General features: G+C 51.0%; 2 protein-coding genes across 2 annotated transcripts; both read left to right on the forward strand.

Moving 5' to 3' along the window:
• Positions 1 to 6657: 6657 nt before the first annotated feature.
• On the forward strand, positions 6658 to 8786 carry HOXB3 (homeobox B3; the record flags this gene model as incomplete). The annotated part of the gene is made up of 2 exons (XM_080922660.1): positions 6658 to 7105; positions 7948 to 8786. The coding sequence occupies 2 exons, from the start codon at positions 6658 to 6660 to the stop codon at positions 8784 to 8786; spliced, it is 1287 nt and encodes a 428-aa protein (XP_080778786.1).
• A 5307-nt stretch (positions 8787 to 14093) lies between these two features.
• Positions 14094 to 16114, forward strand: HOXB2 (homeobox B2; the record flags this gene model as incomplete). Its single annotated transcript, XM_080923866.1, has 2 exons — positions 14094 to 14478; positions 15226 to 16114. 2 exons carry the CDS (start codon positions 14094 to 14096, stop codon positions 15903 to 15905), a joined length of 1065 nt encoding a protein of 354 aa, XP_080779992.1. The 3' UTR covers positions 15906 to 16114.
• Positions 16115 to 16396: the final 282 nt, after the last annotated feature.

Raw genomic sequence — 16396 nt, forward strand, 5'->3', positions numbered from 1 at the left:
CAAAAGCAAGCAAGAAGCAAATTGCTAAATTCTAGTCACAGGGCCAGAGGAGTTTTCTGATGTTTAAACTCAGAGTGGGATCCTTGGTCACCAAAGACTGAGAACAGAAGTTGGTTTTAAAGGAGCCAGCCCTGTTTGCTCCTTATTGAGATACTTTTTTGTTTGTTCTTTGTTGAATTCTTTGGGGGTTTGGGGAAGTGGATAGGGGTGATCGCACTGAGGTTCACAAGGGTGAGGACAATCAGTGGACAACCACTCCAAGGTGGCTTACAAAGCTACTCTCCTGATGCTGAGTACCTAGCAGAGGTCATGGAGGAGAGTGCAGAGCCACCACCCCATCCTACAAAGACAGAAAGGGTGCTTGTGATGCTTGTGAAAGGGGATGCTCTCTCCCATGTTTTACAAACACATCAGTTTCTGCCTCTTTCAGCTCACACTGGTGTCTGTCTCATTCTTTGCACATTTACTCTTCTTACTCTTGCTTTCTTTCCCCTTCCATCCTCCCACAAAGTTACCAACTTCTCTGAATCTGGGAGAAAATTGCTCCCCACTTGCCTTTCTCCACCCCTAAATCTTCAGTCAGTCCAGAGAGACTGTCCTCGGGTCCTTCGGAAGTCTTCTGCCCCAAGCTGCTCACTCCAGTTCCCATCCAGCCTTTGTCTCTTCAGTTTACAAAGTCTCTTCAGCCACCACCGCCACCTTTCTGGATGGGACAAACCTTCTCGAAGCCATACTCCTCTGTTCCCTGACACCTCCCAGGACAAGATACCAAACAAGTATCTAATTGTCTCCCAAATATTGATCATGAGACCTTGGATTCAACTTCTACCACATTCGGAGGTGCATATCCTCTGAATTTTTGTCCTTGCTCCTTTTCTGGCTCCCACAGGCCCCCCCCCCCTTTGCTCCCATCTCTGGATGTTCCTTTCTCTCGGACCACCAGGTGTGAAGAAGGCTTGGAAAGAGATGATCTTTTGCTCACTCCATGCTCTTTCCATCCCCCCCCCCCCCCCAGTGCAATCCTGGCTGCTGATGTGGCCGACAGCAGTGGCTAGGTGATATGTAGGCTCTTTTGTTATCCCTTTAGGCAAAGCTGTGCAGTCCCAAAGGTGACCAGGTTTCTTCTCAATTTCACAACAGCCATTTCTAGCCAGTGGTGGTAGCTTTTAGAAGAGCTGAGGACTCTGAAGCACATAAAAAAAAAAAAAAAAAAAAAAAAAAAAAAAAAAAAAAAAAAACCTCTTTATTTAGAAGCAGAGGAGATGGTCGGTGATATAAATTTCCTGAAGCCTCTGGAAGTCTCCCAGGCCTCAGCTGCTGACCCACCAGACCTAAAATCTTTTGGCATCTCACCCTGTAGATCTCTCATCAAAGATGTTGGATAGTAAAACAGTTCCCCAGGAGGCTCTTGGCGGCGTGGCATGAGACCCAAACACTTCATTATTTTTTTTTTCTTGATACTACTAAGAAACACGACAAATTGGCTCCCACTTTCTCTACTTACCCTCTCCCCCCCCCAGCCTTCCTCTAGCCGTCAACTCTGGGGAGGCAATAGGATCCCAGGTTTCACATCCAGGGTCTGCATGTGACTCCTGTTGCTGAAGGGTAGGAAGACCACAGGTTCCTTCTGTAGAACAGGGCCCAAGAAAAACCAGTTGCTCCAGCCCATTTGACCTGATTTGATGGTCTTAGAAATAGTGGGGCCCTAAGCCAAAGACCATCCCTTACCACCCCTAAAGAAGAGCCTTGAGGGGAAGGTAAGAGAGCTAAGGCTAGTGGAGACCATGCCAACCTCTCTGGAGGGGAGACAATAGCTAGAGATTTCTCACCTTTGTTCCCCGTCCCGTCCCATGCCTGTCCTGGTGTGTCCAGATGGGAGAAGGCAAAGGAACAAGAGTCCTAATCAGAAAAGCACAGACTCCTGGCTGGATCTGTCTTTAAGAAGCCGTGTGTGTAGAAAAGAGACACAGGCTGCCTTCTGTGTCATCCTCTAAGTCAGCAGTTAAACAGCCTGCGGGCACTCCAGCCGTAGAAATGGCCTGGGTTCTTTTTGTCTTCTTGTCTCTGCTGCCAGTGGCTCTTTCCCCACCCCCTGCCCCAAAATTGCAGACACCTACATTCTTGGTTCCTGTCTTCCTCCTACAGGCCTCCTACTTTGCCTGCCCTGTTCAAACACACCCTAAGAAAACTTTCAGCTTTCGTAGCCTCCTTCGCTTGTGCCAAGAGTCATAAGTCTTGCGGAGCAGAATGTGGTGGTGGTGGTGGTGGTGGTAGAGAAACAGATTGGTTCTAGGTAGTGATATTTATCCTCGTCCCGTCTGCCAGCACATTCAAAAGGAAGCGGTTCTGGAGTTCCCATCTTCCCTGAGCACAAATGTCCTTTTCACCCCCCCCCCAGCCCCTTCTGCCTGTCCCGAGGTGAGAATCTTAACAGAAACGACTCACTGAAGTTCTCAGAGCTCCTCTCTGACCGGCTGTCTGGAGCTCCAGTTAAAAACCACAGGACCCCTTCTTCTGTCACCCTCCCAACCCCACTCCCCCTGCAAGATGTTCTGGGTTTTTAATCATCGCTCACCGCTAGTTGTCTGTTCTCAAAAGGGGTGTGTGTGTGTGTGTGTGTGTGTGTGTGTGTAAAAGTCTGGCCTTGTCCCCCTCCCCCATTAGAGACTGGGGATGGGGGTGGGGAGGAGATAGGGATCAGGGACAGGAATCAGGGACTCAGCCACCAGGAGTGTCTACTTAAAGAAAAGTCTCCGTGGACCTTCTAGGAGTGAGCAAGAGGGACACCCAGCACCCTTGGCCGGGCCAAGCCAACCTCTGGCTAAGTCTCCAGAGGCCTTTTCTTGAATTAGTATAATGGTCCAATAGTGAGGTCTGAATGGGGGGGCACTATGCGAACTCCACTGGCTTTCTTTGCCTTTTTCTCTTCTGCCCCATCTAAATGTAACATTTTTTTCCTGCTTAAAAAACAAAACAAGACCACCTTCTACTTTCTTTGCTTCACACTGTTATTTGGGGGAGTCACCCCCCCTCCAGAATTCATCACCACAATCACCTTCCCTCCGTATCAGGCATCTATGCTTGCTAAAGGGGAGAGGTGGGGGGGGGCGAGCTTGTGTGTGTGTGTGTGTGTGTGTGTGTGTGTGTGGTTTTTTCCCTGTGCAAAAGCAGAGGCCATTGTTACAGAGAGTAGGGCGTACCAGTCTTATAGGGCAACCACACTGTGGCGGCTTGGCCGAGCTGGAGCCCGGAGCTGGATTCTCGGCGAGCCGAGTCTCCCAGCACCTTTCGGTCTGCTATTTTTTCCTCCGCTCCCCTACCCCTCCCTTCTGCGCACCCCCCCACTCTAAAGCCGAGTGAATTGAAGCGGACGCCGAGCGGTTCCTCTGGCCGGTCTGCCCCTCGGGCTCCCCAGCCGGGGTGGCTTTGGGAAAGGGGGGGGGGCGACGCAGCTTTAAACAGTGGTCTTTTTTTCCTTTGCCTTCAAGGAGGGGAGATTTCTCGCCTGCCGCTCGCGCTGGGGCTCGATGTGAATATATATTATGTCTGCCTGTTCTCCCCTCGTCGGTGGCTAAGGTAAGCTGGACTGAAATAGGCTATCAGTTTGTGAATGGCGGAGAGTATGTCTCAATGATTTATGGCCCATATGACTCCAATCTCGGTTCAAGAAGAGTTCACAAGCTTTAAGCTTCCTTCCACGCAGCGACTCTCTCTCTCTCTCTCTCTCTCTCTCTCTCTCTCTCTCTCTCTCTCTCTCCCTCTCCCCCTCTCTCTCTCTTCCTCTCTCTCTCTCTCTCTCTCTCTCTCTCTCTCTCTCTCTCTCTCTCCTCTCTCTCTCTCCTCTCTCTCTCCCTCTCTCTCCCCCCCTCCCTCCCTCCCTCTCTCTCCCTTTCCGCTTTTCTTCTAGCAGCCAGATCCAGGGCAGAATCCCCTCTCCCCCGTTTGCTAAGAGCCAAACCTTTCTCTTCCCCTTTCTTATCCTTTTTTTTCCTTTTTTCTTTTTCTTTTTTTAAGTCCTGGAAGGCCGCATATCCTCTCTCCTGGGGTTTCTCCAGCTATTGTTACCCATCCTGGCTCTCCCAGGAGTGAGCCTGGAAAGGTGGGGTTCTAGCGAGATCCTGAGGGGAAGCTCTGAGACATCGTCTCCGTCTCACCCTTCCGAGAAGCCATATGGAGTCTGAATTTTTCCAACATGGAGGCCAGGGAAATAGACTTGTTTGGCTGGGTAGAGCTGTTCCCCACCCCCTCTTCTGGATCCCAGATTTCAGATCCCCCATGGCACCTTCGGGTTCTTTACAGTCTCATTGAACCAGGCCTCTGCGCCTTGCTAAGGCGCCTTTTAATTCGGTTACCTCCAGCGCCAAACTTGCTGCCGCGGAGCTCGGCCCGGGCCCGACCCGGTGTGCTTGGAACCTGCCGCAGCTAACCAGTTCGGCGTCCCGATCGGTTTCTCTTCACCTCCCCGAGCCCGAGCAGGAGGCTGGTAGCTCCTCGGCAGCCACCGCCGCCGCCGTGGCCAGACAGCCCGCCAGCAGCGGCAGCTGGAGGCTCTCCGAATCCACAAACCTTCCTGGCCTTGTCTCACCGCCAGAGGAGTCTCCATTCTTTCCTATCCCGTCTCTGGCTCCTTCGCTTCCCACACTCGCCTGGCCTCTGTCCTGCGATGGTTTGGGGCTTATTGCTGAGGGAGCGACAGAAATTTCGGGCCCCAGGCGTCTAGTCAAATTACTGGGTTTTTATTTGTTGTTGTTGTTGTTATTATTACTATTATTATTACCACCACCATCATTATTGCTGTAACAATCGTTTAGACTAAATAAAGCCAGGACCCAGCCAGCTACCCCCCTCCAAGGTTTTTATTTCATTCTCTTCTCTGTCTATTAATAACAAACTCAACTGATGTCGGTTAATTAATTCTCCCTTTCAGACAGGGCTGCTCCGAAGCTAATTTTGGTTAAATCATCAGAGGCTAATGGTAATAATAATAAAGGGACTGGGTCAGCCTGGTCAATTGAACTCCAGTCCTCCCTGGAAGGACCTGCTGCTTTGCAGACCCATGTGTATTTCCAGAAACAAAAAAATTTCCCAGAAACCAATTGGAACTCAGGGCTACATCAGCTCCCTTTTAAGTACTGATGTGTCATAAGGGCAGCGTTTTCGTGTGGGAGGGGCTTTCACACCACCTGAAAGTCCTTTCATTTTATTCTTACCAAGTTTGCTTTAGAGTTGGCCAGGCGGGCTGGATAGTATTTTAAGTTTTGCCCAAAGCACGTGACACTGAGAGGCTCAGTCGGAGGTTTTAGGGAAGTAAGAGAGAGGGCTGGAGAAGACACAGAGAAAGAGGGAAAGTGGTCAGAAATCTCGGAACAAATACAAAATCCCCCGACACGGTCCAGCTTTATTTTTCTGCTGCACTTTTTAAAAGGCGGTGTTAAAATAGTGACCATTATTTTATTTTATTTTATTGCTTCTGGGAGCCTCAGTAAACAGCCTCCCCTTTGAATCCAGAGACCGAATACTGTTCAAATTATTTTGTGAGTCTCTATCATCCTGAATAATTTCCCCCATCTCAATAGAAAAGAGATTCCAGCAGCTGCACGTTTTTTGTCTTTGTCTTTTTCTTTTTTTCCCCCTGAGAAATAAAGAAAACAGACTGTTAGGGAAAGGATGGGGGAAGACCCAAGCCAAATGGCCATAGCACCAACCGGTCTTGCCTAGGGAATCTAAACAACCACGGTCCATTTGGAGGCTCCACGGGGCCTCTGACTGCTAGGTCCCAGGCCTGCCTGAGCCAAGACTGGGGGTGATGGTACCTTCAGATGGGACATAGATGGATGAAGTGTGGTTCCACTGCCTCTGGGGTTAAAAATCTTCAGGAATTTTCTGCCTGAGGCTGCTATGATCTTCCTGGAGGGAAGGGTCCCAGATGAACTTGCTTTTTGTCCGGCTTGGGTCCAAGATCTGCAAGTTCCTTCCAGGCTAGACTTTGTTTAGGTGGAAGGATGTGGAGGGAAGAGAGACAGGAGGGCAAAGAGGTCTCACTACTGGAAGGAGGGCCTTTGAGATGCTTTTATTTTGGAGTTTAATAGTTCCCTCTCCCTGGAATTGCCCCATCCCAGGGTTGGGGAGTGTGTGTGGGGGGGTGTAAGGAGAAATTGTGGGAGAGGCCAGGGGTGAGCGCGGGTGCCAGAGAGAAGCAATAGTCCATGAAGCAGTGGTGTTCTATTCCTAAGCATTCCCCGAAGGAGTAGTCTTGATTTTGTTTAAAAAAAAAAAAAAAAGAAAATGAAAATCGGTGTTTTTTTTTTTTCTTTAAAATTAAAGTTGAAGTGAGAAACATCCATGTCAGGTTAGATACTTGGTCTTGGCGTCTGCTGCAGAGATACTGGCAAGGGGAAAAGGAAAAAAAAAAAAAAAACTATTGATGTCAGCTCCCTTTTAGTTCCTAAGATGGATTCGAGGCCCAGTCCTCTTCTCCCCCTCTGTCTCTTCTCTCGCCCTGCAGGTCAGCCGCTTGGAACAGACCCGGGAGGAGGGGGGTAGAAAGGGAAGGGGGGGGGTCCGGCGTGTCACGTGACCCCCAGGGGTGCCAATGTCCGGTCGTGAGGGTATCAGGCCCTTGCAAGTTGCCACCCACTGCCCGGGCCTCGCCCAGCGATGCAGAAAGCCACCTACTACGACAACACCGCAGCTGCGCTCTTCGGAGGCTACTCCTCGTACCCTGGAAGCAATGGTTTCGGCTACGACGGGCCTCCCCAGCCCCCCTTTCAGGCCGCCACACACCTGGAGGGTGACTACCAGCGCTCAGCGTGTTCCCTGCAGTCCCTGGGCAATGCCGCCCCACATGCCAAGAGCAAGGAGCTCAACGGTAGCTGCATGAGGCCAGGCCTGGCCCCAGAACCCCTGCCAGCACCCCCAGGCTCACCCCCACCCAGCGCCGCACCTACCAGTACCACTAGCAACAGCAATAACGGGGGCGGGCCCAGCAAAAGCGGCCCCCCCAAGTGCGGTGCCGGCTCCAACTCCACCCTCACCAAACAGATATTCCCCTGGATGAAAGAGTCGAGGCAAACGTCCAAGCTGAAAAACAACTCCCCCGGCACAGGTACCAGCTCTCTGCCTTCTTAGTCCCGTCAGCTTTTGTCCAGCCCAGGAATGTCACTGTTATTACAGCATTCAACCCCAAGGCGCCCAGGAGGCGGCTCGGAAACAATATTAGGTGGCTGCCTAGTGTATTTTAGCTACTTCTCACCACCTGATGACCCCTGACCTGACCAACACCCAGTCTTTCCAACCATCCTTCGCCTGGGCCTCCAAGAGTTTCCAGGAGGTGGGACAGTTGGCCTCACAGCCCTTCCCAAGGCCGCACTGCCTGGGGGCACAGAGTCATCAGGATAGATTATTATTAAGTATGATTACTGTGGATATTAATCACCATCGCTCAGGCAGCCTGGGGTCCCTGCCTGCAGCCATTGCAGCCTCCACGTGCCACACTTCCAGGCCCTGCCTACCAGTGTCCAGTCCTCCCTCCCCCAAGGTGTTCCCCGTCACCTGTCTTGTAAAGAGGGCGGACAGAAGGCAGGAATCATCTCAGACTTGGATTTGGATATATGGGGAGAGGTGCGCGCACACGCAAAAACCTAGCCCTAAATAAATGGCCACGCAGCTCTCTGTCTGTGTGACATGATCAAATTTTCATAAGCCGGGGCAGTGAGAGGAGAACAGGTCTCTTAATAAATGCCACTATTATAGAGTGTCCGCTAATGCGACGGGAGGTAGGAAGGGGGGGGCGTGTAGAGGAGGAGGCGGGGACGCGAAGGGGAGGGCAGCGGGGCCTCCGAGTCCAGGCCTGGATTTATTAAGAAACGATGCATTCAATTTCGGCGTGTTCAGTAATTATCTTTTATTTCATTTTCTCCCCTTCCCACCCCTCCCCCTCGGGTCCAGCAGAAGGTTGTGGCGGCGGCGGCGGCGGTGGCGGCGGTGGCAGCGGCGGCGGCGGGGGCGGCAGCGGCGGCGGGGGAGGGGACAAGAGCCCCCCGGGGTCGGCGGCGTCCAAGCGGGCGCGGACGGCGTACACGAGCGCGCAGCTGGTGGAGCTGGAGAAGGAGTTCCACTTCAACCGCTATTTGTGCCGGCCGCGCCGCGTCGAGATGGCCAATCTGCTGAACCTCAGCGAGCGGCAGATCAAGATCTGGTTCCAGAACCGCCGCATGAAGTACAAGAAAGACCAGAAGGCCAAGGGGCTGGCCTCGTCCTCCGGGGGTCCCTCTCCGGCCGGAAGCCCCCCGCAGCCCATGCAGTCCACGGCCGGCTTCATGAACGCCTTACACTCCATGACCCCCAGCTACGACAGCCCATCCCCACCAGCCTTCGGCAAAGGCCACCAGAATGCCTACGCGCTGCCTTCCAACTACCAGCCCCCTCTCAAGGGTTGCGGCGCCCCGCAGAAGTACCCCCCGACCCCGGCGCCGGAGTATGAGCCCCACGTCCTCCAAGCCAACGGGGGCGCCTATGGGACGCCCACCATGCAGGGCAGTCCGGTCTATGTGGGCGGGGGTGGCTACGCGGATCCGCTGCCGCCCCCTGCCGGCCCCTCCCTCTACGGCCTCAATCACCTTTCCCACCACCCCTCGGGGAACCTGGACTACAACGGGGCGGCCCCTATGGCCCCCGGCCAGCATCACGGACCCTGTGACCCTCACCCCACGTACACAGACCTCTCCTCTCACCACGCACCGCCTCAGGGTAGAATCCAAGAAGCGCCCAAACTGACACACCTGTGATGTGAGGGGCGGGGTGGGGAGGGTGGGGTGAGGTTAAGGGCCTGGGAGACGGTGGAACTGGGGGGAATGGGCGCGGTCTGGAGTCCTGAAAGAGGTGCGTGTTGGGGTTGTCACCAGGCTTCCAGAAACAGAACAGGCCTGGGGTGCCTTCCCCGCTCTCAGGCCCGAGGGGCTGTCTTTTAAAGTTCTCCATGCCCGGTTCCATCTGCCTGCCAACAACACCCTTGGAAAGGAATCCACAGCAGGTTGGAGACGGGACCACATCAACCCCAGGGTTCCCAGGGTTCCAGCACTACCAGGTTGGAATTTCAGACTGGAGAGGTGGAGTGGGGTAGAGAGGGAGCGGGGCCGAGAAGCACATTCAAAACTTAATGGCTTGGCTATCATTAAGCAATCAACTTACCTTGCATCTCTGTGGGTAATTCCCCAAAAATCTTGATTTTAGTTTTGTTCTCCCTTTCAGTTTCCTTATGAAAAATAAGAAAACACATTTAAATCTAAGGGCACAAAGTATGTTTCTCTCCTAGTTCCCTGAAGCTTCAACTTGCCCCTCCCCCCATCTATGTTAGGCTTCTTGCTATGTGGCCGTCCTATCTAGCCCTATGGTTTTCTGCTCTAAGGACATTCATATCTACACCCCACCCCTATTGATTACCATGTTCAGAGGGCTCAGGGATGGTAAGATATCCTGAAAGTTAGAGCTGCCTATAATATAAATAAATATATATATTTTTTCTTTTGAGGAAAGGTTAAGAGGCTAAGGCAAGCATGTTGTCAGGACCGGAGGCTTGCCTGCTCTACAGACTCTCAGCTCCTACCCCATCCCACTCTCTCCACAGAAAACTCTCCACTTTCCTTTTTCTTCTGCCATTCTCTTGACTTAACGTGAAAACAGGGTATATTTGAACAAACTGTCTGTCCTAGGCAGGTGCTGCGGCTGGGCCTGTGGACCTTGCTCCAGTTCCTGGCAGGGCATTCTTGTTGCACTTGGAGTTTACATTTTAATGGATATTAAAAAAAAAAAAAAAAAAAAAAACCAACTGTGAGAGATGTCTGGGTCTGCAGACGTCCAGCTTCCCTCAAAAAGCGTGTGTTCTAGTGAACATTTTCATATATATTTATTGGTTATAGCCTGTTAAAATATTTTCTTTTTTTTGTATTATTTATCCCCCTACATTATGTATTTATATGAGGGATGAAAAAAAAAGGAAGATGTACTTTTTTTTAGTATTTACTTGTTATAAAGGATGTTGTGTTTCCTGTCATGTAAAACCAGCTATTTTAGTTTTTACTGTATTCTAGACAAGAGCTGTAGATTTATGTTAAACTCGTACTGATGAGCAGTTGTAACTAGTTCTAAAGGGCATGAACTCAGCTCCTAAATGTCACTGTATAGTCCTGAATTTGTAGAGTAAGAGGTTAATTCTCTCTTGGAACTTCCTTTGTTCTTCCGTGGTTATTTTCTTCCCTTAGTTAAAAGAGTTGTCTGTCAAAACAATTCTTGAATAAACTTTCTGTTATCAATTTTATCTTGTCCTGGTGGCCCAGTCCAGCTTGCAGAAAAAGGCTCTAATGGCCAAATGTCCCCTAGAAGGAAGGCACTTGTGACCCTTCCCAGCCTCTTTGCCCACTGCTCAGGCCCCTGTCTCCCCCTCCCCAGCTTTTCTTCCTGGTTGCAACTCAGTTTTTGACTTTCATACCAGTCTGGACCATTCTGCCAAGTTCTTCAGCTAAGGTTTAAGTAACAAGCTTGAAAGAGTGGGGGAGGGAAGGGACTGTTGGGTTAAATCTGTTCAGTCTCCTTGCCTGTCTGTTTTTCTTAGTCATTAGCCCCCTTTGTCCCTGTGACCACCACCTCCATGCATCCCCCTGCTTACAATAAGCCAACCAAAAAAATCTAGCTTATTACTGCTTCTTCCAGACAACCTAAACTTCGTGTTCTCTTCCGGAGCTACAGTGAGGCTGTCACGTGACCCGAAGCCCAACTATCATTGGGTCTAAAATGAAAACAAAGGAAAATGATTAATCTGGGGGAAAAAAAAAACCCAATAACAAACCGAGGCCTAGACTTCTCAGGTCAGGTCTTAAAACTAAAGTGAAATTCAATCATTAAAGGAAGCCCAGGGCAGAGGAAGATTTCTCCTGCCAGGGAAGAGAAGGGAATGAGGGAGAAGTGGTAGAAACCAAGCATAAATAAGATGGTCCCCAGGCTAACGTGAGGCTCTGTTTCCATGATGCTTGGGAAAACTTCATTTCTTAGTCCTGGTTCCATAAAAGTTTTATCACATTGGAGCGAGGATGGAGAGGTCTGTCAAAGATGAAATGTCACCACTGCGTTGCAGTACCCGATAAGAGCAAGGAGACAGGGAGGCTGAAATATGGAGCTAATTCGTTGAAAGAGAAGCAATGGCTGCCTCCTGAAGAGTTACATAATTCTAATTGTAAGCGATGAACCCGCATTGCTTAATTAGGAGCATATATTTGGTGGTAGTGGTGATATGGGGTGGAGGCTGGGGGATAAGAATCGTTCCAGGCCCTCAGACTTAATGCAAGGGCTGATTTTCATTTTTATGTTGTATCCTGGCAGTCCAAGGTTAGTAATTACAGTCTTTATGCAACAATAAATAACGATAAAAAAAACAACCTGAATAATACGCCCCCTCCCCACCAAGTAGGATATTTTAAACTGGACTTGGCTCATCCGGGCAGCAAGCAATTTAGCATTGGGTCAGGCTATAAATTAAAGGCAGAGGAGCGTGCAAAGTTTGATTGGGATCAAATAACGCTCAAGGGTCTGTCTTTCCTTTTCTCTTCCCTGAATAACATTTCTGAATGATGGAACTACAGAAGGATCATGTTTGGCTGTGAGGGAAGGTGGATTGGTTATTTATCTAGCTGGAGAGGACCCGGATAAGAGAGAATTTAACTAGACATAAGAAACGGGGTGCAAAATAAGACCTACCCCTTTGTTTTCCAGATTCCAAGTACCCATCTAAAGCCGTTAAAAACGTGGATAAAAATCTGTGCTGTAAGGTAGAGGGCAGGGTAGGAGGGGTGTCTCTGGGAGGGAGGGTTCTCCTGCCCCCTCCTTTAACACCAAGTTTTCTACTGTTCACTAATCTGGCCGTAAAATCTGTCATCAAGGGTTAGAGAGCTGTATTTCCTCCAGGACAGTCTGGGCCTTGGAGACTGCAGCCAGCTGGGGAGCCTGCTTCAGAACTTGTGGAGGTACCCAGGGAGAAGGAAGGCCCTCTCCCAGGATTCCCTTCCAGTCAGCAACTATTCGGGTTCTTCTCTGCTAACAGGAAAATATATGTACATACTGTTTTCTTTTGTTTTAGCTGAGGTACATACCACCCTCTCTGGCCTGCTGGCCTAGTTAAGAGCAGTTTCCCAAGAGCCTGCCTCTTTCTGTCCTTGCAGCCACCGCTTTCAGGCCCTCCACCCTCCCCCGCTTCCCGGCAAACCGCAAACTTCTCTGCTCTTTTTCTTTTCTTTCTTTAAATACTCACCACCACCCACGCCGACGTTACATTGACAGAAAGTTTCTAGTTCCAGCTCTCCGCTGAGTTGCCATTTCTTGGCTAAGCAGCCTTCTCCTCTAGGCTGGGCGACAGAGAGCGAAGAGGGGGAGGGGAGGCCGGAGCCGTGGGAGTTCTGGGGCAAACTTTCCACCCAAGTTAGCGCCTTCCCTCTGTCCCCATTTCCCATCTGTTTCCTAGATCTCCCAGAATCACCTTGCTCTTTTGCTAACACCCCCCCCCCCAGGCCTTTTTAAGGGATGTGGAATTTAGGCTGTTCCCTCTGCTTTCCCAAAGAGCCAAATTCTTTGATGCAATCGGAGGGAGCTGTCAGGGGGCTAAGATTGATCGCCTCATCTCCTCTTGGTCCCTCTGACCCACTTATTTAAAAATCTTCCCCCAGGTCGACTTTTCGACTTTTCATTTTCAGCTTTGAGGCCTAGTTTCCCACCGAATTACTTGAATTACTTGTGGCTCTGAGTTTTGTTTTGTTTGTTTTTTTCTGCCTCCTTCCTCTAGGAAATTTGAAATATTCTAAAGTTGAGCCTATGATAGACTCCTCAAGATAGAATACATTAAAATATTTCTTTTCCTCTCTGGGGGCCAAAAGCAGAATATAATCTCAGTGGTGGTCATTATTTCCATCCCCCTCCCACCGTCTTTAGGGATTTTTTTTTCCTTGCCAGGGATTTAAAAAGCAGCTCAAGGGCAAATATAGGGAGAAGGTCTCTTTGTCCAGAGGGAGATTGTGCATTGACTGTAGCTTGTAAGTTAAGCGGATGGCTGGCTACCTTGTGCTCCTAAATATAGACATAGATACACCTTGAGGGCTGTGAATACATCTGTCACCTTAGACCTTCTCAGACCCTCCTATCGTCAGGGTTGTGGTGTCACAGTGTGAGTATGGATGACCCCAACAGGAAGGCAAGTGGACCTAAGAAACTGCTTGTAAATACCGAGCAGAGACTGGAATCTAGGGCGCATAGCTGGGGAGGTAGGTCCATGCCCCAAAGTGCTCCCGGCATATATCATCCTGCTGTGTGCCAGTTTGTCCGTTTCTGAAGTGTGAACTGCAGCTTTCAGAGGGTGGACGGGCTGCTGCTGCTGCTGGCTGGTGCCCCGGATCACCCACCTTCTTTCTGATTTTCACCTTAATACTGACCTTTCCCCAAGGCGTGGGAGCCCCTTTCTACTCCCACTTCCTCCCAAATGAGCTTTTGGGGAGTGAGGTGGTGGTGGGGGTTAGAGGCTACTGACCGCCACATAAAGAAAGCATATTAACTGACTCCATTTCTCCCTTAAATGTGGTTGTTTTCCGCCACCACACAGTCTCTGAAGGGAAGGGAGGGGTTCTTCTGGCTTTTCTGGGCAAAGAGAGCTATTGGAGAGATTATGGGGTCCCGATGTAGAAGTGGGGGTAGAGGAGGAAGCCTTATGGTATCCAGGTCGTGGTCCTCTGGAGTTTTTGAATCAATTAAAGCAAATAATGCCTGTGTTTTCCACCAGGCCCAGACGAGCGATTGGCGGAGACCGGTCCCGTGACCATGAATTCCCTGCAATTTCGTCGGAGTCCTGGGTTTAATAGAGAGAGTCCCCATACGCTTTTATTTATCAGCAATATACAATCATAAAGGTCTAAATTTTTGCAAAAAGAGAGAGCGAAATCCCCCCTCCCCCACGAAATCGCTCCATTGCATAAACCTGGGGGGGGCGGGAGAGGGGGGTCCCTCTGATCCTCCCTCCTGACGCCCCCCCCAGCAGGCCCCCTCCCCCATCATTGAAAGCCATGAATTTTGAATTTGAGAGGGAGATTGGGTTTATAAACAGCCAGCCATCGCTCGCCGAGTGTCTGACTTCCTTCCCCGCTGTCTTGGAGACATTTCAAACTTCATCAATCAAGGAGTCGACATTAATTCCTCCTCCTCCTCCTCTGGAGCAAACCTTCCCCAGCCTCCAGCTCGGCGCCTCCACCCTTCAGAGACCAGGGAACCAAAAGCAAGCCGGAGATGGGCCTGCTCTGCAGCCACCGCCGCCACTCCCCGTCGCCCCCCCAGCCCCCGAGTTCCCCTGGATGAAAGAGAAGAAATCCGCCAAGAAACCCAGCCAATCCGCCGCAACCCCTTCTCCAGCTGCCTCCTCAGTCCGGGCCTCCGGGGTCGGATCACCATCAGGTGGGTAAGCGTGGTAGGGGCGGGGTGAGGGGCATCTGGAAGAGAAGGGGAGAATGTGAGGTGATGGGGAGCCCGGTGGGGTTCCCTAGGTCGGTGGGTCTGGGGTTAAGGAAGCAGAGTATCCTGCTGGGGGTTCGGGCCTAGCCACTGCTAGCACCCCACCCCCAACCCCAGAAGATTTGGGAAGCCGATTGAAGGTGGAGAAGGTGCTTTTTTTCCGTATGTGCTTAGAAGAAACCGAGTCCATTGAAGTGTTTCCCCGTTTTCTGTGTGTAGAGGAATGAAATGTGCCTAGGATCGCATCTGGAGCCTGGAAAAGATGCGATCCTTTTGGCTCTCCTAAACCTAGGGAAGAAGAGGAAATTCAAAAACTAGAAAGGAAACGGGTGAAGAACAATCTGTGATTCCTCTCCCTAGGTTGAGTTGGAAAGTTCCGAATTGAGGGGTCCATTGGGAGGACTGGGGAAGGGAGGCTCTGAGGTCTGGAAGCTAAGAGAAATTGCTCCCCGCCCCCTACGTGGCCCGTGGGCGGCTCTGAAGGCACCGACTTGACCCGGGTCCGGTCAGCCTACGTGGAAGAGCGCAAAAAAAAAAAAAAAAAGACACAGAGGGAAGCTCTGTGGGGGTGGGGTGGGAACCTGAGTAGGACTGCTGACAGTCTTTTTAGCCGATGGGGTGCCCCTGATCTCAGCTCAACCGAGGCTGTGTTGAGACCTCTCTGATAACACAGGGGCGCTTTCCCCGCAGATGGCCCCGGACTGCCCGAGAGCGGCGGCGGCAGCTCCCGCAGACTGCGCACGGCCTACACCAACACGCAACTGCTGGAGCTGGAGAAGGAATTCCACTTCAACAAATACCTGTGCCGGCCGCGGCGGGTTGAGATCGCGGCCTTGCTGGACCTCACCGAGAGGCAGGTCAAAGTCTGGTTCCAGAACCGACGCATGAAACACAAGCGACAGACACAGCATCGAGAGCCGACCGATGGAGAGCCAGGCGGACTGAGCGCCCAGGACGACGCAGGAGAGCCAGCCGAGGAGCCCATGGTCAGCCCTGGCGACGTCGCATCTCATCGGCTGCGGGAAACGAGCTTCCTCCCCGCCGAGGCCGCGCAGGGGCCCCGGGGCGCACCGCCTCCGGTGCCTCCTGCCACCGCCCTGGAGAGTGTGGGCGCATCGAGTCCCCGCTGCACAATGCTCAGAGCTCGAGGCCTGCAGAGCGAGCCCCTGCCCGAAGATGCCTGCCCCGAGCGGCAGGATTCGCCTTTCCTGCCGGACCTCAACTTCTTCGCAGCAGACTCCTGTCTCCAGATGTCCGGAGGCCTTTCGCCCAGCCTGCCAGGCTCGCTGGACAGCCCCGTGCCATTTTCCGAGGAAGAGCTGGACTTCTTCAGCAGCACGCTCTGTGCCATTGATTTGCAGTTTCCCTAACAGTTTTCTCTTTGGGCCTTTCCATCCGGTCCTCCTTGGCTATTGGGGGGAAAAAATCCGAGCCTTCTCCACTCCTAGTCACATTTATGTGTTTTGTTAAAATCGAGGTTATTAACGAATTAGCGTCTTATTCATTCCTCTTCACTTTTTAAAACCACACACACACACACACACACACACACACACACACAAACACAAATTCCACTTGGTAAAACTCCTTCCAACGAAATCTCAGGAATAATTAAAACTCTAGTGGGAGAGGGTTTTCTTACAAAGAACTAGAGGGACCTATTTTCCTCTTTTTTTTTAAGTTTTAGATGTAGATTATTTATTAAAACTGTTTAATAATAGGAAAGGGGAAATATTTATTGTACATTATTTTCATAGAGTAAATAAATGTCTTTATAATACGAAAACGAGTGTTTGTGTTGGGATCAGCAATTTTTGCCAAGTCCCTACTGAGGCCAGTCTTTGCTTTTCTAGGCCCAGCT

Source organism: Micromys minutus, assembly GCF_963924665.1.
Source record: "Micromys minutus genome assembly, chromosome: 10".
Lineage (NCBI taxonomy): Eukaryota > Metazoa > Chordata > Mammalia > Rodentia > Muridae > Micromys > Micromys minutus.